The sequence below is a fragment of the Silene latifolia genome, chromosome 10, assembly GCF_048544455.1.
Source record: "Silene latifolia isolate original U9 population chromosome 10, ASM4854445v1, whole genome shotgun sequence".
Classification (NCBI taxonomy): domain Eukaryota; kingdom Viridiplantae; phylum Streptophyta; class Magnoliopsida; order Caryophyllales; family Caryophyllaceae; genus Silene; species Silene latifolia.
In genome coordinates, this window is record NC_133535.1 from 128,348,662 (window position 1) to 128,369,659 (window position 20,998).

The 20,998-nt window shown below is 36.3% G+C and overlaps 1 protein-coding gene and 6 non-coding genes across 7 annotated transcripts; all 7 read right to left on the bottom strand.

The window, feature by feature from the left end:
- Positions 1-28: 28 nt before the first annotated feature.
- Positions 29-113, bottom strand: LOC141609944 (small nucleolar RNA U31b). Its single transcript, XR_012527845.1, has one exon. It is a non-coding gene; the product is annotated as a small nucleolar RNA U31b (small nucleolar RNA).
- Positions 114-146: 33 nt separating this feature from the next.
- On the bottom strand, positions 147-274 carry LOC141609940 (small nucleolar RNA snoR77). Its single transcript, XR_012527842.1, has one exon. It is a non-coding gene; the product is annotated as a small nucleolar RNA snoR77 (small nucleolar RNA).
- A 127-nt stretch (positions 275-401) lies between these two features.
- Positions 402-504, bottom strand: LOC141609925 (small nucleolar RNA snoR1). The gene has a single exon (XR_012527828.1). It is a non-coding gene; the product is annotated as a small nucleolar RNA snoR1 (small nucleolar RNA).
- Positions 505-567: 63 nt separating this feature from the next.
- LOC141609918 (small nucleolar RNA snR60/Z15/Z230/Z193/J17) lies at positions 568-662 on the bottom strand. The gene has a single exon (XR_012527821.1). It is a non-coding gene; the product is annotated as a small nucleolar RNA snR60/Z15/Z230/Z193/J17 (small nucleolar RNA).
- A 73-nt stretch (positions 663-735) lies between these two features.
- LOC141609931 (small nucleolar RNA U83) lies at positions 736-818 on the bottom strand. The gene has a single exon (XR_012527833.1). It is a non-coding gene; the product is annotated as a small nucleolar RNA U83 (small nucleolar RNA).
- Positions 819-996: 178 nt separating this feature from the next.
- Positions 997-1,091, bottom strand: LOC141609921 (small nucleolar RNA Z43). The gene has a single exon (XR_012527824.1). It is a non-coding gene; the product is annotated as a small nucleolar RNA Z43 (small nucleolar RNA).
- A 3,097-nt stretch (positions 1,092-4,188) lies between these two features.
- On the bottom strand, positions 4,189-9,482 carry LOC141605931 (putative chlorophyll(ide) b reductase NYC1, chloroplastic). Its single transcript, XM_074424860.1, has 10 exons — positions 8,777-9,482; positions 7,842-7,920; positions 7,617-7,752; positions 6,756-6,830; positions 6,490-6,673; positions 6,271-6,339; positions 5,639-5,778; positions 5,426-5,548; positions 5,056-5,248; positions 4,189-4,677 (listed from the first exon to the last, which is right to left on the bottom strand). The coding sequence occupies exons 1-10, from the start codon at positions 9,092-9,094 to the stop codon at positions 4,489-4,491; spliced, it is 1,506 nt and encodes a 501-aa protein (XP_074280961.1). The 5' UTR covers positions 9,095-9,482; the 3' UTR covers positions 4,189-4,488.
- Between the last annotated feature and the right edge of the window lie 11,516 nt (positions 9,483-20,998).

Sequence of the window (20,998 nt, forward strand, 5' to 3'; positions counted from 1 at the left end):
ATTTTCGCAATTCAAACGAGGAGAGTAATAATCAGATTAAAAAGGTCAATCACCACATAACACCACTCAGGCTGTTAATAAGTCTGGGGCGACAAACTATAATCATCACTTTCTCAACTATTAACCACGGAACACAAATCACAAATAATTTACTTCAGAATTACTAGACCTGCTTCAAAGATTAATATCTCAGCAGGTCTGAAGAACCGAAGACATTCATTTCCGAGCAGATTAACACCTCCCTTATCAATTGATTTTTGTTAGGGGGTTGCCTGAATAACTACTAGTATTTAAACTAACTTCATTCCAATCATTCGTTTACCTTTAATTATAATATCGCCACAAAGAAACGTTAACAAATAATCGAGACGAGAAACACTGTTGAAATAAGATTATAAAATGGCTCAGAAAAGTTGCATTATCTGCTCAATGAAGAACTATTTATAATAGTCTTCTCATACAAGAGGTGTCAGAAATAAGTTTAAGCACTCGATCATCTTCGCCATTTATAAACAATAATTTAACTATCAAAATCAAATTTTAAAAAATACTTAGAAATTGAATTACAGAGATCATCAGATAGGAGCGAAAGACTAATTTCTTTATATTAATCACAGATTAATCATATGAACTATGCGTTATTATCTCATCATACGACCTCTTTTATGACAATTAACAAATTAAATCAAAAATTTGAATCGAAAAAATAAAATTGAAAAAATTAAAATATTGAATTGTCTCAGAAGGAAGGCAGTAGTGAGATCGTAATCACTAAAATATTTTCATACAATTTTACATCACTAGTTGCATCATTGACAAACTATCACAAAATTAATCAAAATAATTAACATAAAATTGATTTGAAATTTAAAAAAACAAATTAGGCCTCATAGAGAAGATTAGGCTAACATCATGATTTAATCAGACATATGCTTGTCTATTAAAAATATTTAAATCATCGGCCAAATTAATTAAAAAAAGAAAGGAAAAAGAAAAGGACTCAGGTTATGGGTGGTGATATAAGAATGGTCGGCAAGGCGAAGAAGATCGCCATTACGACGAACGAGACCTGATACAACTCGTCATTGTCCTCTTTCTTTTGAAAAATAAAACCTAATTGTTGATTGAAAAACTGCAGAAAACTGAAGAGATTGAAGAAATAGAAGAGGGATTTGGGGGAAGGAATTAGTGATGAATAGTGTGACGGATGATGATGAGGTTGGGAAAGTTGGAGAGGTGTTTATAAAGGAGAGAACAAATTAGGGTTTTGTGAGATTCGGGCTTCTTTTCAATTGGTTGTGTTTACTAGTAGAGTAGTAGGGGTGGGCATAATCCGGTCCGGACCGGAATCTAGTGGACCGAAACCGAAATTAAAAATTTCGGTCCGGTCTCCGGTCTACCATTTTCCCAGATTTTGGTTTCCGGTTCGGGACCGGTATTTTCCGGTCCGGACCGGTTTGGACCGGAATGCCCGAAATTATTGTTATTTGCATTTTTTTTTCTTAAATTGTATTTTTATTCCGGTTCGATCCTATTGGACCGGAATTTGAAAAAAGTAGGTAATTCCGGTCAAATCGGTCCGGTCCGGTCTTGGACCGGAATTTTTCCGGTTCGGTCCCGGTCCGCAATTTTTGTAATCCGGTCTGGTCCCGGTCCATGAATTTTGTCGATTCCGGTTTCGGTCCAAACCGATTCCGGTCGCCCCTATTTACTAGAGTAGTAGTCAAATATGGTCTGCCTTCATAGTACTGGTCAAAATCGTACCCTTAGACAATCCCCAAGCAGTGGTCGCGCTAATTAGGTCGCGACCCGATTTTATTCTTAATCCCACCTTATTAACCATGACCCATTTTTACCCTCCCAAGCAGAAGGTCGCGACCTAGGTTATCAACCCAATCATTTTCCACTTTACAACATTCTCAATCATTTTCCACATTTTCTACCTCACTTTTCTCTCTCTTACTTTTACAATTATTTTTTCTAACATTTTATAAATATAGTTATTTTTCTATTATTGTAAATATCTTAATAAAAAAAACTATCCTAATATTTTACGACTATATTAATCTTATGTTGTACTTTACGAAAAAAATATTAAATAACGTTGTAATTTTGAAAAGTGATTAGACGATTTCATTAACAATTAAAAAAAAGTATTGAAAAACATGATTCGACATATAAAATACCGCATATATTTTTTTTTAAAAACATTAAATACTACGAAATGATAAAATGTATTAAAAGCAAATTCTAGTTACGAAAGTTTTCCCAAATTCTAGTTACGAAAGTAGAGTAGAGTAGTGTAGATTAGTGTAGAGTAGTTTTTTTTATTGTTGTATAATTGTTCAACCAATAAGAAATTGACACATAGAAGGTCAATATGATCATCACTTTTGACCAACCTTGGTCACAAATTGACCATTTCTTGTTTTTGGTTACAAATTGACCACCTTTGGTCACACATTAACAATACTAATGACTTAATTAACCATGACCAAGCAATTGACCTTGCTTTGGGATGGTCTTAGAACATCCGCAAAATTGTGAAGCTAACCTCCCCATATGGCCTCTCTCTCCTCAAATGGAGAACCCCATTATTGCACACACCCTCGCAACAAATGGAACTCTTCTATTTGTAGGGAAGGTCCCCAAAGAAAAAGTAAGGTTTTTGAGTTGCTTTTGGGGAGGCTTCCAAATTTGTGGGTGTAAATTAATATTGTTGGGGAACCCCATTATTGCATAGATATAAATATAAATTTGGAAGGGTAAATGGAAAAGTTAGTGGAAAATGAGGTGGACGAATAAGAGAAGGAAAGAGAAAATATGGGGAGCCTCACCTCTGCATATGCTCTTTAAGGACCCAACCGCTATTCGTGGTTGACATATTAGGGGGCGTTTGGTTAGAGAAAGGGAAAGAGAAAGGAAATTAGAAAAGATAAGAGTGGGAAAGATAAGGGATTACCTAAAACTTAACTAGTTGTTTAGTTATATCAAAAAAATGAAGTGTGGTGGGTTGTGGTTTGTTTTGGTGTACGGGTGGTGGTTTAGGTGGTGGTGGTGGTGATGGTGGCGGTGGCTGTGGTTGTGGTGGTAGTGGGGTGGCTGTGGTGGTAGTGGTGACGTCATGGTGGTTATGGAGGTGGTGTTGCGGTGGTGGTTTATGTGGGGTGGTTGTGGTGGTGGTTTTGGTGGTGGTGGGTTAGATGGGGTGGTGGTGGTGGTGGTGGTGGTGGTAGCGTCTTGGTGGTGGTGGTGGTAATGGAGTGACTGTGGTGGTGATGGTGGTGGTGGCGGTGGCGGTGGTGGTGGTGATTTATGTGGGGTGGCTGTGGCGGTGGCGATGGCGTCTTGATGGTGACGGGTGTGGTGGGAGTCGTAAGTGTGGTGGTAGGTAAATAAGGTGGTTGAAGGGTAACAAGGGTAATGAAATTTCATACCTTGGGGGAGTGGGGGTAAGGAATTAAACGGATTGAGAGGTAAGGAAGGGAATTTCACTCTTTGTTTGTGTCAAACAAACACCAACAAAGGAAATCTATAACTTTGTTTCCCTTTCCCTTTCTTATAGACCTCCAACCAAACGCCCCCTTAGTATAATTATCATCGACATTTTAACCTAAACTGCTAATCCTGCTACATATCGGAGATGTTTGGTAAACGGCATATTAGTCCATTTTTAGCATATTCAAGGGCTTTAGCATGTTTGACCAATCAATATGCCAATTTTAGTGTTTGGTAAACAGCATATTGAAACAATATATTTGGGGTCAATTTGCTGCTTACCCCAGCATATTGGTTAGCATATTGTAAAATAGGAAAATTTTCTCCATTTTACGAACAAAACTGAGAATCTACTAATCGTAATCTGCCAATTACCAAACGCTCAAATTAATTCTGCTAATTATAATATGCTACTCAAACCTTTGATAAAATCTGCCATTTATAATCTGCTTTTTACTATCTGCTTATGCTGAAATTAATCTGCTGTTTACCAAACATAAACAGGGCCATCATGGCAATAACGCGAGTAAAGCTAAGAATCTCGTGATTTCAACAATTCACTTTGCACCTATTGTAGATGGCTATAAAGCGAGTTAAGTTAGAAGGAATATCGCTCCCTAAATTTTGTACAGAAGGAATTAAGGATCCACGGCTTTTTAATAGAAAATGAAACATGATACCCTGTATACATTTTGAAAATAATCAAATGTATAACTACAAGTCTACAAATGAAGCACATACTACAAAGTATACAATGATGGTGAACATAAAAAGAGAACCCTAAAATCTGTAAAACTAAGCCGACTTAGGAAACCTATATACACATCCTTTACAACATTTCATTGCCGGAAAATCTTCGTAGTCCAATAGGCAGGCATTAGTTGTTCAAGAATCGATTTTCTTCTGATTAGTTTGCACAGAATAGCTTACTGCTTAGTATTGTCGTATGTGCTTAGAATGCGTTTTCAAAAGAATGATCTGTCAACAAGTTTAGGTTCCATGGAATGTGCTTCCAGTAGTGCTCGAAAGTATGATGAAGGCACACACGACCGAGAGAGAGAAAACTGAAACCCAAGCATTCTCTGTATACATTTCCATTGCATCCGTGAATGAAAATCGTGTTCGATTCTCGGCCCAATTCCGGATTCTATCTGCTTCAGCAGCATATACTGCCCTACCCTGGAACACCAGCGGAAACTATTAGAAAATATTGAAAAACTTTTGTTTTCTTTTGAAAAACTGGAGATATTCAGTGGGTCCCTCTAAAACCAAACTGAATAAACTCGGAATGCGCAACATCTGTTAAAATGTTTTAAACCACTCGCGCCTGACATGTGATATGTCATAGTCCTGATAGATTAGAAGTGAGTTTTATATGAGACGACCTCACACTACTCTCACCTATGACGTGTGATGACATGTAAGATCCGCCATAAACGCATTTCTCATTTAATTACGTGTATGATGACAGGTCTCGTACGTGACAGTTTCGTATAAGTTTCTGCTCAGTGTGTACTGTGTAGAGATGATGTGGATTTGTGTAACATTGATTGGTACCTGGTCATCAAACCAGCGAGCTCGTCGTACCCATGCTGTAACCAGGGCAATCAAAATTCTTGGTGGGGTCAAGTAATTGATAGCCTTTCCGCTACCCTTCACAACCCGCATGCGTGGCACCAAAGATCTCGCAACCGTCTCTGGAAGTTCACAGATGATGTTGAACATTTTTTTGTTCTGAAGACTCGAGCCACTGCACAGGAAACATAGAACAATTTTGAGAAGCCAATTAACATAGAAAAGCAAGGTAGTATGCGAAGTTCAACAACCACCTTTCCAACTGTTAACTCTGAAACCTAGAATTCGACCAACACTTGTTTTGAATTTGTGCAGAAAGTTTTAGAAAGACGGGATTCCTTGAGAAATGTACCTCAGTAATAAATCAGTTAGCACCATTCCCGGGGATGCGGTATGGACACCTATGTTTGTCCGTCTAACTTCCTTTAGGAGCGAGCTTTGAAGCTGCCGTAGACCACATTTTGTGGACCCATAACTGTAGGAAGATTAGTGGCCACTTAGAAAAGAAGTACTAGAATCGTATTGTTAAAATTCATGATATCCTGGCCGGAGATGTAGCACTTACACAGCCGTCAATGGTGTACTAGAACCCCCAGACCCGGCACCATCCATATTAAAAATGTGACCGCCCTTTTCTTGACTTTTCATAACTTGCATTGCTTCTCGGGTGCAGATTATAGATCCTACCAAATTTGTCGAGACAATCTACATGTAATCCAAAAGAGGTATTCAATTAGTCAAACTTTAGATAAGCAAAACAACATTATCCCAACTGCCTCACGGGCTCTCGCAAATGACGGGTAGGGGGTCAGACGTATGTAATCTCTCCCTGTATTAAAATGACCATAGTGAAAAATGCATGGGAAATTGCATCGAATTCTATTGCACAATGAGAAGAAGCGCATTCAGTATAGTATGCAATTTTGCTATGTTCCGTTGTAATTTAAACCAAAGAATATTAAATCTTTAGCTCCATTAGATGGAAACATACCTCACTGAGAATATTTCGAGAAAACACTAATGTGATTTGACTGTCAAATTGCTTAACCAAAATGTCGTCATGTGTCTTTAGTAGTTGATGATTCAGTATTTCAGTATCTTGTTGAAAAAGAAGGGACTAGAGATGGACATTGTTCAAACAAAAAAAAAAAAAAACTTTTCTAGTCATATGAAAGGTAGCACATCACAACAGCGCACCTGCGTGATATCTTCATCGGTGAACTGTAATAAGGGCCGAAAACCTTTGTTCATTCCAGCATTGTTAATCTGTCACATATTCCAAGATATGCAGTCAATAACTCAAGGCTATCAAAGTGATGGTACTGAACCTAGTTCATTCCAGCATTGTTAGTCGACCATACATTTCAATAATACTGCTCGTTGCACAGCGATAATTGGGATGAAAATAAAACTCACCCAAATGTCAACTGAGCCTAGTTCATTAATAGCGAATTTTGCCAAGTTCCTCACTTCATCAGGTTTACAAACATCACATGGCATGCCAACCACTTTTGAGTGCCTCAGGGTTTTCCCATTTGCAGATGCCATTTCCCTTAGGTTTTCTTCAAGCTCTTTTACGGTTTCATTTACTGAATCAACGCTGTATTCAAGACATTGAAGTGTGAGAGAATATTAAAGAGGAAAGGAAGGAAAAAATGATCCACATTTTCCAGAATACCCACCTTCGGGAGGTGACGACTACACGATCCCCAGAAAGAAGAAATTCCCTCGCGAGTGCTTTACCAAGTCCTCTCGTACTGCACCAAAGAATAAGAGTGTAAGGTAAACATTTGTTCGAACCTCAGTTCAACAACACAAAAAAAAAAAAAAAAAAAAAAAAACCAGAAAGACAGCTGATATATAGACAATAATCCAAACTAAACAAGACCGGCACCTCACAAATACCAGAAAAGGAAAAGAAAAGTCGAACACATGATAAGACAATTAGTAATGCTCACTCATCTCTCTCCACCCTGTTCATATTTTCTCATTTAATGTTAGTGGTCAAACAGGATGTCAACTTTTATTTCTCACACCATACATTTAGAACTTTGCAAAAATAAAAATATGAAAATTTTTATTTTCATAAATTAAAACGTGTGGAATTTGACATCTTTTTCTCCACTTATATTTGAAGAAATGATTCGCGAATTTGATGTGGGTTAGCCACCAAAGCGAATTAAAGAAGACATAAATGGTACTGTATGTAGTAACCTCCAACATAACGGATCTTAATACTTCAATAAGATCACAAGGTATAGGGGACATCATAAGCTCTTCGGATGTCCAATTGGAAACAAAAACAAAAAGATAGGTCAGGCAATGGTTGCAACATAACAAAATGGTGCATTTTACCATAGGTCCACAACTGAGGTTAGGCAGCCAAATTTCAGATGAATTTAGTTCTGCATTACAGTATTAAACAGCGAAAGAGCATCCATCTACACGTGATTAGGTGAACACACACATCTAGTAGGAATTATTGAAGAAGTCTAGCTCTATGCTCAACCATAATGATGAGGTGATGAGTTTTGGCATTGTACCTTCCAGTTATAACGACATTTCTTGGACCAGCTCGACAATGCTCATCCAGGACCATGTTAGCCCCTACCATAGTGCCAATTATAATCCCTCCAAGCCAGCTGTACCAGATCAAGTCATTCATCTGACCATCGCCTCCTAAAAATTAGAAAATCTAGCGGGTTAGCAAATAGTAGAAGTATATGCACATGAGTTCCATGATTCAAAAGTAGATATATTCTACTAACCTGACAGCTGAAACCCAGTTAATAAAACAACCCCTGTGCTCATCATGGTAGCAATGTACCTTCCAAGATGCTGACCGGCCTATCCATGTCGAAACCAATACATATATGAGTAACAAATTAATAATGAAGTAGTCGAAGCAAAACGCAACATATAAATCAATAGTGTTCATCTACTATTGAGCATCAACACAAAGGCAGAGATAGCAGATGATTTTTCAGGCGCTCCCTTAACATTGTTTTTTTGATACAAAGATATGAATAGCAATCAGCAATACTTGAGCTTTACATCACCAACATCCCCTTGAACTTGAGACACAAATTTTTGTTTAAGATGGAAATATCCATCCTTAACTTGAGAAGAGAAGGCTACAAGCTGAGTGATACTCAAACAATAAGATATACGACCTTCTAAGGCATTCCTGCACCTATCTACGAAACTCACAATATAAAATAAAATGCCATAGTGGACGTTCATTACTTCATACCGAGCAAATCAATGAACTACCATTCCTATTACCAATTGATACCGTGGTGAAATTATGAAGCGGGCTACCTCTCCTGCTTATGGGTGTGACCCAGACCCTTTTCAGTGTTTTAACACTCCGAAATCCAAAAAGGTCACACCACTACTCTACACAGTACAATTAATTATCAACTCCTATTCATAAGTGGCATCATTTTTTATTAATTATCCATAAATTAGATTTGCTGTTGTCACTAATCAGTCAACTCATAGTCAAACAATAAACAAATCTCATAAAGTACTCTGTTTACTCATAAAGTACTAAATCGTCAATTTGCCTTAACTAATATAATAGGTCTTGCATAAAAAGGGATCAAAATACTAGCACATGTTGATAATAATGATACTTCCGTCTTAAACACGAATTTGTGTAACAAATATAGTAAATCATTAATTAAAGAAACTATCATACCGAGAAAAGAACATTCTCAAGCTCAGCTAAAGCATCTCTATTCTCATCACCAGCAGGCCATTTACACAATCTCACAATTCCTGATCTTATTGAACTTAGAATTTCATTTCCATTTCCATTTCTTTCCACTTTCAATCTCAATTCCCTCTCTTCAACATCGTTTCCTTCCTTAAACGCTCTTACAAACCCTCTTCTTTTACCTTTCTTTGATCGACCCATCACTGAAATATTCCCCAAATTCGTGAATTTCCGGTGGAATTCAGATTTTACAGGCATTTGAATATCTGGGTAGTAATTCATTTTTGTTAAAGTCGCCATTTTTAATATAAAGTTTGGATCTTTATGAATAATATCTTCAAATTTGAGGAAATTAAGGTTGGAATTGTGGAAAAATAGGGAAGGAAAGAATATAAAGATGAAATGATAGAGAAAGAGGGAAGCAGAGAAAAGAGTGTGATGTCCACACGTTAAAGCAAAGGCTCATCGATCTATATTTGATAGCTTAGGATGCCACGTTGTTGTTTTTGAAAGTATGATTTTGGGAGAACAAGAGTTAAACGTTACTCTATTCACGAAATTAAGGAACGTTTTTTGTCATTAAGCTCACTAACTAATTCCCTTAGGATGGCTTTGAAACATATAGAACAACAACGAGCTCTCCGTTTCAATTATTTTTTGAGCTTATCGAAATAGTTGTAGAACGGTCGAAGAAGACAAATTCTTGGGTCTTTTAAAAGGACCGTGCCTCATTTATCTATTTCCTTTATAATACTTTCGTTTGGTAGATTCAATTTAGGTGAAGGAGTACCGAGTGAGTACCTTCCGAGGACCCAAAAATTTCTCGTAGAAGAAATAAGTGAGGTTTCATCTAAAAATAAATGAGATTTTCTCATTTGTACCCTCCATTTTTTCGTTTTTAAAGGTGTACCTTTTTTTTTCATAGCTACGAGTTCAGAAAACGTTAATTTTTATTAAACCAATTATCACGTAAAGGCCTTGAATTTGAAGAAAAATTCACCGCTTTCTGAACTCGTAGGCGGGAGTTATGCTTAGTCAAAACTTTTCTTAACAAATAAAGTTTGACTGACCATAATTCCCGGCTACAAGTTAGATCTCTTGTTTTTGAGCATGTTTTACTTGGATCTTCTGTTTTTAACATGTTTTAGTTAGATCTGTTTTTTGTAAAGCAAGTTCTAGTTAGATCTCTTTTTTTTTTCTTGGTACATAGATCTCTTGTTTTTGAGGATGTTTTATTTATATCTCTTTTTTTAAAACATGTTTTAGTTAGGTTTGTTCTTTCTGAGCATGCTTTAGTTAGGTCTTCTGTATTTATGTTATGAAAATTGGTTGGTGTTGTCAACTGTTGGGTTGTATGTACTTGGTTTTCCTTGTATGTTAATCCATATAGAAACCAGGTACATATAGGAGTATACAGAAACTTGCTTATGTATCCACCTAATTCTTGTTCTATGTACCTACATATAGACGTGGTCTGTATGTACCTGGTTTTGTTTTATATACCAGGTGCATACAGGAATATAGATGTCCTTCTGTTGCACCTGGTTTATGCTTTTTTACAAGCATAACTTGGTTTCTGTATGATCCTGGTCTTTACTGTTGATGTTGCTTGTGTGACACAATGATGTCGTTTTGAGGGTTTGTCTTGTTCTAGCTTTCTCACTACCCAAAGTCCCAAACTATAAATGAGAATTAGATGTCATCCTAATCTTTGATTGGCTAAGGGGGCACAAATTCACCAATTCATGCCACCTCTATCTTAAATTGATTATGAAGTCGTGAATTGGATTCATTTAAAAGCTCGGTGATGAGAGCATTTTTTCCCGAGAGCTTTAGTGTTGTTGTTTGTGTGACTCAATGATGCTGTTTATTTTAAGGGTCTATCTTGTTCTAGCTTTCTTTGTATCCCAACTATAAATGAGAATTAGATGTCACCCCAATCTTTGATTGTTTAAGGAGACACTAACTCACCAATTCATGCCACCTTAATCATAGATTGATTATGTAGGCGTGAATTGTAATCATTAAAAAGCTTAGTGATGAGAGAGTTTATGTAATACCCGCCCTTTTTAGAGACCAGTTGACCAACGTTAACCGACCTTGGAAGCAGTAATAGTCCTTAGAAGTGAAGGAAATGTAGAATCATATACACTAACATACTCATATATGTCTTAATTTATTTGTCATAAAATTAAATATGGAACTTATGCATGCAAACAAATTAACGAAATAAGGAAGAAACATTATTCTTACAATGGGTATTTCGGTTTTATGGGCACAAAAGAAATCTCCTTTTCTTTTGTTCTTGTGCTTTCCTATAATGGAAGAACAAGGATTCAAGTGTAGAATCCCTCCCAAAAGCATATACCCAAGGAATCTCTTAATAACCAATATTATTTAGATCTAGTAATAATATTAGTTTTACTATAAAATTGACACAATATAAATTGTATTTTCACTCTTGAAATTTCGGTCAAGAGGGAGTATTTTTGTGGTTTATTTCTCTAGAAATCTCATAAGATGTAGAGAATATCAACTTTCTTACTCTAGAAAATTATGTAGTGGAAAAATGAATGAATTGGTTATGAAAAAGAAGGGCTCTTCTCTTTCTTGTGGGATGGCCGAAAATTGCTTGGGTAGATTGCCCAACACTTTTCATTTGTGCTCTTCACAAGAGACTAGGCATGCAAGCCTACTACCTAGTGTTATGATTGTGTTTTCATTTAAAAATAAACAACACAATATAAACTATGTACACACCCCTTTATTTTCGGTTTTGGGCATAAAATGGAGAATCCATTTTATTTTGTCATTTGTCAAATTTGTCACATGTAACATGTTACATGACATGTCACAATGTAATGTATTTTTATCATATTAAAAATCAACATACTCATAAAATATGTCATTTACAAAATTGACTAATAATTCGTAATTACTCGTACCAAAAATGTTTCCAAATTATAAATTACAACATTCTGTATTTATAATGATTTATTCATTCCGTTCCAATTGTTTCTGTAAACAATGATTTCATCTAAGTAATAAAACAATTCGATTACTTAGACCGTGTCTCATTTAATCATATTTACAATAAGATACGTAAATTATACTCACAAAATCATCCGTCAATTTTAAGCAATTTAATTAACTCGTATCGGTATACGATTAATTAAATAATCAATTAAGAGTATTTCCCTATAGGTATGACCTAAGGGGATCAACTGATCACCACCGTCGCACGACAGTAATGTCAAACTCTAGTCAGCCAATCATTACCGATATGTGTGGACCAGTTGACTGTAAAATATTACATCCCACATGTATTCTTAAAATGCGATTTAATAATGATATTTAAATCATGTGATCGCACTATTGTTGAGGACACATTTCCCAACAAGAAGTGCGTAGCAAAGTTATCCTGTGTTTGGAGTTAGGGGTGGTACTCGATAGAGTAGAGGCTACTCGATCGAGTAGCTTGGATACTCGATCGAGTAGGTGGGCCACTCGATCGAGTAGCATGTTTTCAGCGAGGGTTTATAATCGTGTTTTATTAAAACCGCAAATCATTTCCGCCTCACTTCTTCAGATCTTTAGGTCGCCTCTTTCCCTTCCCTTTACCATATAACCTCCATGGAAGCCTTTGAAGGTCCTTGTGCCTTAGGAGAGCATAGCTTGAGTCGGGTAGCGGTCCTTTGCCAGGTTTCCTCTTGTAGGTATGTCGTCATCATCATCCATATCCTTGTCTTTGTAGTTAGGGTTAGTTTGGTAGTGATAGATGTTTGTATTGTGTGTATAGGTGTTGCTTGATTGCTGGGTGCGTGTGTTGGCATGGAATCGTGGCAGTCGCGTAAAGGTAGGTTCGCCTACTCAGTTTCTGTGTATGGTCTAGTGTGTCGGTTGTTGTGTCGTGGTTGTTGTGTTGTTGTTGTGTTTGTGTGGCAGATTATATGCGGTAGTCGGTTGGTGTATACAGTTTGTTGGTTGTTGTTGTATTGCAGTTGTCTGTGATTGATTGTCTCTGGTTCTCGAGGTGCGTCCTCGGCCGAGTGGAGTCACTTGCGGGAGTGGCTTAACGCCCTAGTTTCGCCCTCCGTGGAACCCGCCATGGGAGGGGATGTGCACATTAATGGGACAGGGCTATCGCTCGGTATGATGAGCGGGGCTTAGGTGGGAACGGCTGCGGTCCCCCACTGGCAGGGCTGGTCTAGTGGACAGTCGGTGACGGAGATTGATTGGAGTGGGTGTGATTGTGTGTGACTGGTTGTGTTTGTATTGTGTTGGTAATTGTTGTTGGTTTACGTTATGTCTTGTCTCGGTTACTGATCTTGTGTGGTTGTCTTTTTTGTTTATGTGTCTGCCGTGATCCCTTATGGTGAGCAGTCGGTCTTGGCAGGTATTGATGTGGTTGATAGCCGAAGTCCTGGCGGGGATGAGTCCTCACGAGTTCTGAGAGTGATAGCGTGTAGCTGACGAGTTGTATCTTTATTTTGTTAGTTGGTTATAACACTTGTAAATTTAACTATAATTGTTCTTTTATCGACTTTTGATGATTACTTACCTCGGACAACCGAGATGGTAATGCCCTTATATACTAAGGAAGGTCTGGTTAAGGCTCCTCGGTATTTGAGGGTGTTACAAAGTGGTATCAGAGCGACGATTGTGGAACCTGTAACAAATGAACCTAATGAACGTAGTGAGTCTAATAAAATGAACCTGGTGTATGTATAATGGGATCCCCAGCTGATGCTAGATTTTGGGTGAGTAGGCGCCCTCATTTCAAAATCCTGGCCCCATTGTACTTAAGCCAGTCACTGGGTATGGGAATGTGGAGTCCGTGTGTATGTACTTAATGTGTATGTTGATTACGTTGGAACTATCTGTGGTTGAGTCTTTGTTGAAGTTGATATAGGCATGATAGTTGCATCCGGATCGTGTATGGTGAAGTTTTGGTAGAATTGGTGAGTATATGTGATGATAATGAGAAACGTAAAAAGTTTTATTTAATCGAAATGCGTGAAAAGTGTAGGAGTGTATGCTGTAGTATGAAAAGTGGTCATGTTGGTGTTTGCTTCAGGTTGTTAGTGATGGTGATCCTATATGAGTTTATAAGTCTTACCGTAGCTGTAATGATGATAGTTAGAGAAATGTTGAGTTATAGTATGAGAAATAGCAGATAGTGATGCGTATATGCAATGCTTAATGATTGAAAGTTTCCGTTGTGTGGTGATTAATTTGTGTAGAATAATTTGTTTATGTTGAAGCTTGAACATGATAGTAATACACTTGGATGACATGTGGAAAATTCATCGTTAATTGTATGTTTTAATTAACGTAAGCATAAGTTGCTAGCAATGTGGTAAGACGAGTTTAGACATGAAACAATGACATAATTGCGTATACGGATGGCTCGGTAGCAGGTAAACTATGTTGTGTGAAGTTTGTTGTAGCGTAATGTGATATGAATTTTATCTGATGAGACGGTATGATATATTTGAGTAGTAATGGTGATATATGAGTGAGTACGATAACCAGTGACGATTTCCGAACTTGGTTTGGAATCGACACGTGATATTGTTTTGCAGGAATCTTCAATTAGTCTTATAATTCTGACCGAGTACTCAACCTTACTTGACCGAGTGCGAGTGCTTACTAGACCGAGTAGACCTCACTCGATCTAGTTAAGAAGATATGACGTCGAGATGTAGGAATTTGCTGCACATACTCGACGAAATAGCACCTACTCGATCGAGTAGAGGGCACTCGATCGAGTACCCTAGGCACTCGATCGAGTAGGCTACAGTACAGTGGCTTTTACGGGTTTCTTAAAACCCTTCTTCCTTCTCATTCTTCCTATTCTATCTTCCTATTTCGAAACTTAATCTCTCAAACCTCTCAAAAACTCTCATATCTTTGTGTTGGGGTGATTAATTTGGGTTGTTTTCTTTGTTTAATTTCGTTCTTTCACTTCCTATTTGATAAAGGTATGAATTTCTTCCCTATTTACATGTTTTTATCACTTGAATCTATTTGGAATGATAGAGTAGTCTGAAATTTTGATTCATATGGACGAAAAGTTGCTTGTAAATTGTTGTAATATGATTCACATGCTTTCCTTTCATGATTGTTGATGTTAATTGTGCTAAAAATAGAATAGAAATTGCAAAATTTGGGGACGAATTTTTCTAGGGTTTGTGAAATCAAATTGATTTTTGGGTGTTTTCTACATGTTGAATGATGAAATTGAGTAGCATATGTTGCATATATCATGTTGAAAGTTGAGTTTTGTGATTTTCACCTTAAAATTTGCCTTAAAACTCCGTCTTAAAGGTGCCCCAAATTGAAATTCGCCCTCTATAATTGGGATTTTGTGTTGAATATGAAGATGTATGTAAGAGTTAAGCCTTTAGTATAGTAGTGGTGATGCTAATTCTTGCCAAATATGTCAAATTGTTACAGCTGTAAAGACCGTCTGACTACTTAATTGAGAAAGTTGCTCATAATGTGGAATGTTGGTGATGGTGTGTACTTAGTTGTCCTTCTATGAGCATATATGAATGCCTCACATGTTTCCAAGTATATATGGAGTAGTATTTGAGCCATGTCGTGATAATCGTAGTAGTCGGGTAAATCATGTTTATCATGTTAAAATTTTCACAGCTTTGGAGATCGTCTGAAATACTATAAGCTGAATTTATATATCAAATTGGGAATTTGTTGGTGAAAGTGTGTACATAGATGATTATTCAATGTTTAATTTGTGTAAATTACATGTTTTAAAGGCCTATGCAAGTATGTTTAAATCGTATGTTGAAACTGTTGGTAAATGTGTCCTCAACAATAGTGCGATCACATGATTTAAATATCATAATTAAATCTCACACTAAGAATACGTGAGGATGATTCTTTATATAGTCGACTGACCGTCATTAATCGGTAATGATTGGCTAACTAGAGTTTGACATTAGTATCGTGTGACGGTGGTGGTCAGTTGATCCCTTTAGGTCACACCTATAGGATGAGGCCCAAATAGATATTTAATTAATTGTATGCGATATAGATTAATTAATTCCTTAATTACGGGAGTGCAATTTTACGTCTTATTGTAATGTGATTAAATAAGATTTAATTTAGTAATTAAGTGTTAAATTACTAAATTAGTTGAGGTATTATATAAGTTTTGAGGTAGAGGTAATTAGTTATTTAAAGTTACAAGAAGTTGTAATTTTAACTAACTAGTAATTATGGGACCCATTATATGTTGATATAATGGTAGTATACTACTCAAAAAGTGAAGTGTATATTATATTATTAATTGTAATATTTAAGTGTTAAATGATTACATTAATAATTAATTATGTAAGATAGTTAAACATATGACTTATAAGCATTTGTGGGACAAATGACAAAAGGCAAAAATGGACCAAAATGGGTCCAATATTTTGGCCAAATGAAGAGACAAAAGATGCTCTTTTGTTTTTTGTTTGTGTTGGTTATAGTGTGATTGTGACATATCACACAAGCCTTTTCATACTACTTCTTACACCCTTACTCCCTACACTCTACCTAGACTAAACAAATGAGTAAAAACAAATGAAAAAGATTCCTCCAAATGCTCTATAGCCACCGGTTTTTGGCTCTTCAAATAGAGCATTTGTTGCTCATTTTTCTTACTTGTTGTTTACTTGTTTTTCACTTACTTTTCCTCACATGAAAATTGCAATAAACTCTCACAAATACTGATAAATTAAATCTATTACTAGAAGTAGTAATAATAGAAATATTAGTATTATTAAGGTTACATTTCTACTACATATCTAGTTAATATTAATAGGAATTTTTGGGATTAATCTTGGGTGCAACTTATTGGAGTGTCTTCTATACTTGGAGTCTTAGGAGGATCATCCATCATATTAAGCTCAAGAACAAGTGAAGGAAGGTGACCTTACTTGTGCCCATTTTTCGAACCAACTAGCAATGTAAGGAACATTATTTTTCTTATAAATCTTTCATTTTGTTATGCATGCACTAGATCTAAAGAACATATAATTAATAAGTTAATTTGTTCACTATTATAGGAGTCTAATAATAGGTATATAAACCTAACAAGTGGTATCAGAGTATAAGGATGTTGCATGCATAATCGGTTATTGTTTTTCTGAGTTAAAAGGTTAACATATAAAACTAAAAATTTGTGATTTATAAGTATAAGCCACGAAATTAACATGCATGTTATATATTCTGGTCCTAAAATGTTTTTAGGTCATTTTTATGATTTATGGAAATTTATTGCTAATTTTAATGATTTTTAGTGATTTTATTACATTTTTATGACTAAAATGGGAATTAAAATGCTAAAAATAGTTAAACTAAGTTTCTGACCTTGAAAATTTTATATGACCTCACATGCATATTTTACAAGTTGTGTGTAAAACGTCGATTTAATTTGATTAATATTGCATGATTTATGATTTTTATGAGATAAAAATGCATTAAAAGAGGTAAAATGGTTAAAAATAGTTAAATTTCGAATTAAGCCATGATTTTTAAATATGTTGTCACATGCAAGATTTACAGAGTGTATTTAAATTTCTAGATTAAAATATTTTCTTTTTAGCATGATTTATGGATTTTTAGAGTAAAAATGGCATAAATAGTGACTATTTTAGCAAAATTAGCTAAAACGTATTGCATGGCTTGAGAAATTTAGTTTAAGTTGAATTAATATCCCACTAATCAGATCTAAGGTTGTAAAAATTATTGGAGTAATTTTTGGATACTTTAAATATTTTATGAAATAAAACCGATAAAATGCAACTATATTTTCTCAAAATGAATTCGAAAATTTTAACCATGATTTTTTTCATTATGAGTGTCATGGAATTATTCCAGAATGTTCATAATTTTAAAATTCAAATTTTGAAATTTTTATAAATTAATTTGGATTTATTTTATTAATATTATGATTTTAAGGTCAAAAATGAGCATAAAATTAAATCAAGTTGAATTATTGTCAAAAATTTAGTGATGACTAATTTTTGAGTCCTAAAAAGTGTTAGGATAATTAACTTGAGCTTAGATATGATTTAAGTATTAATTAGTGATTTTAAAGGTTATTATCACGCATTTCCATAAAACCAGATTATATGTACGACATAAGTTAAATAGGGCGATTTGGCACATGATTTTGCATGATAGGTACATATTATAATGCTGCATATTTTAATTGTTGAATGTCTTTTATTTATATAATTTTGAATTATGTAATTTTATCTTAGTATGGTCTTAGTTTAATCAATATTACCCGTAATGAAAGGGAATATTGATTCGGTTGTAATTTAATGTGATCTCGAATCACTTTTATTTTTATTAGTTTTTCAATTTTACAAATGTATAATAGGAATAGCTTTGTATTTTTATTATTATTTGTAATTATGGAGCATCTTCAAAGACGGTGCCATTCGGAAAGGTGATCCGACGAAGACGGTGTCTTGGGAAGCGTGCCAATTGAAGATTCAAGGGACCAAAGGAGTTGGTTTCCGAATATGTAATAGAATATTTGATTTTCTATTTTAGGAAGGTCATACTAGGAATTTCATTTATTGCTTTGCATTTATTTTAATATGTTGCATGCATTGCCAAATCGCCATAATAACACATGTATATCATATCGAGTCATCGACCGTGTCAATTATAATTATCGTAGTTCACCGCTTTAGTTCACTTAAAACGTGATAGATAATAAATTGACAAGACCTCTCACATATAATAATTGAGATATAGCCTTACCAAATAGTAGAAACCCATGAAGTACCAATTTCATAAGGGAATTAATCCGGCTTCACCGTAATACAAACCTTGTTACGTTGGCGAAGTGGGGTAGTAAAATGTTATTACATCGAAATTTGGATTGAGCTCAACGGAAGTATTGTTGACCGTAGTCGCATGTGTTCCGGGCTAAAGATGAAAATTAGAGTAATTTTTATCGACCGAGAGTTCTAAAAGTAGAATCGATTAAAGTGTTAATGCACCGAGTTATATTAATAAGGGATGAATCGGCTCACCGTGCCCGAGTTGATATGAATTTGGATCTCAGAATCATTTATATAGTTGGGTGGAGGTCACTATATAAATGCAATACTTGTAGTTAAATTTACGAGTATTATTAAAACGATAGATGATAATTAATTCCTTCATTTCCTATTTTGTAGTCAAATTTATTTTATCAACTGCAATGGCAACTCCAATCACGTCCGCATCCACTAGTTCCACCACGCTTACCAATGTGTCATGGCTCCGATCTTTCATGGATCGATGTAAGTTAGAAAAGAATGGGTCTAATTTCGCCGATTGAGACGCGCAACTTCGCTTGGCCGCGCAAGGTGACGACAAGCTTCGTTACCTTACCGAGGCATCTCCCACTGAACCTAATGCTAGGTCCACCCCCGCTGTTAGGCAAACCTATGAGGTTTACCAAAAGGAGTCGGCCGCGATCAAAAATGTGTTGATCTTTGTTATGGAGGCCGAACTCCAACGAAGTGCTATAAAGATTAGCACCACTCATGAGATCTACATGAAGCTTGTGAACATGTTTTCACGAGCTCCTAGGGTCATTCAATATGAGGCGGCTGCCGCATTCTTTGATCTTAACATCAAAGAGGGCCAAAAGGTGAGCCCTCATGTGCTCAAGTTGATGGAGCATGTTGAGACCTTGAAAATGCATAAGGTGAAAATTCCTAATGAACTCGTAATTGATCGAATTCTTCATTCCCTCAACAAAATCAAAGCATATGTTCAATTCCGGTTGAATTTTAATATGCAAGATAAGAAAGTTTCCCTTGATGAGTTGTACAAAATGCTTGTGCAAGCCGAAAGGGACATGGGGCTAAGTGTTAGCACCACCAAAGATGTGCTCAATGTCAATCATAAGAGCAAGGGAATCTTCAAGAAAGGCGGGAAGAAGCGAACTCCCAACAGGAATATAGCTAAAGCTTGTGAAGGTAGTACCTCCAAGCCCAAGTACAGTGCCCCCACCGGGGACAAGTGTAATACTCCGTATTTATGAGTCTCTGGGTACTCTATCGAGTAGGCCTTACTCTGTCGAGTAAGGGTGAGTTGCGTTTTAAAATAGTTTCTGACCTGTTGGGTACTCGATCGAGTAACGTGGGTACTCGATCGAGTAAGGGGGCACTCGATTGAGTACCTTAGCTACTCGATCGAGTAGCCATTCTGGGAGTTATTTCTCGGGTTTTGTTAATTATGCGATTAAGGTATATAATCTTTTCCGTCATTGTTCTAAACACTTTTCAAAACTTAAATTACTGTCAAGAGAGAAAGCAAAGTACGTTCTTCACTTTAATCGCATTGTTAGCAAATCTCGGAGTTTGGAAGGTCGGATTTCATCGTTCGTTATACCGTTGAGATCCTTGCGTCGAGGGTAAGACCTATGTACCGTTTTTATGGTATTTCCTTTAAGTTGTTTAAACCCTAATATGGGGATTTGGGGGTTTTGTGTAGATTGTGATTTGGTAGTGTTTATGTGTTTGTATGATAGGAAGAGGTTTTGTAGAAGAGGCTTTTTGATACAGCTGTTGAGACCGTCTGATAGTTGTGCTTTCCAGGTAGGATTTCCTACTCAGTATTAGTCCCATAATGTGATGTTGATGTGTTGTGGTTGATTGAATAATATAGTAATTGTATTGTGACGGTTGTGATTGTGATTGTTTGTCTTTGGTTCTCGAGACGCGTTCTCGGCTGAGTGGAGTCACTTGCGGGAGTGGCTTCACGCCCTAGTTTCGCCCTTCGTGGAACCCGACACGGAAGGGGATGTGCACATTAATGGACAGGGTTATCGCTCATTATGAGGAGCGGGGATTTGGTGGGTACGGCTGCGGTCCCCCACTGGCAGGGCTGGTCTAGTGGACAGTCGGTGATTGAGATTTATGGGACTGATGTGATTGTGTGTGTGACAGTGTGAGATATCTGTTTATCGTATTGTTGATATATATATAGATTGTGTGATTAGTACTGACCCCGTGTTGTTGTTTGTAAAACCTGCGGTGATCCATTCGGGGATGGTGAGCAGTAATTGAGCAGGTTTGAGTTGAGTCACATGGTATTGCTGGGATTGCCACTGTCAGATGATAGAAGTCTTCCGTTGTAGCTTAGTAGTTTAATAAACTTGGCATTTAGTTGATTAGACAG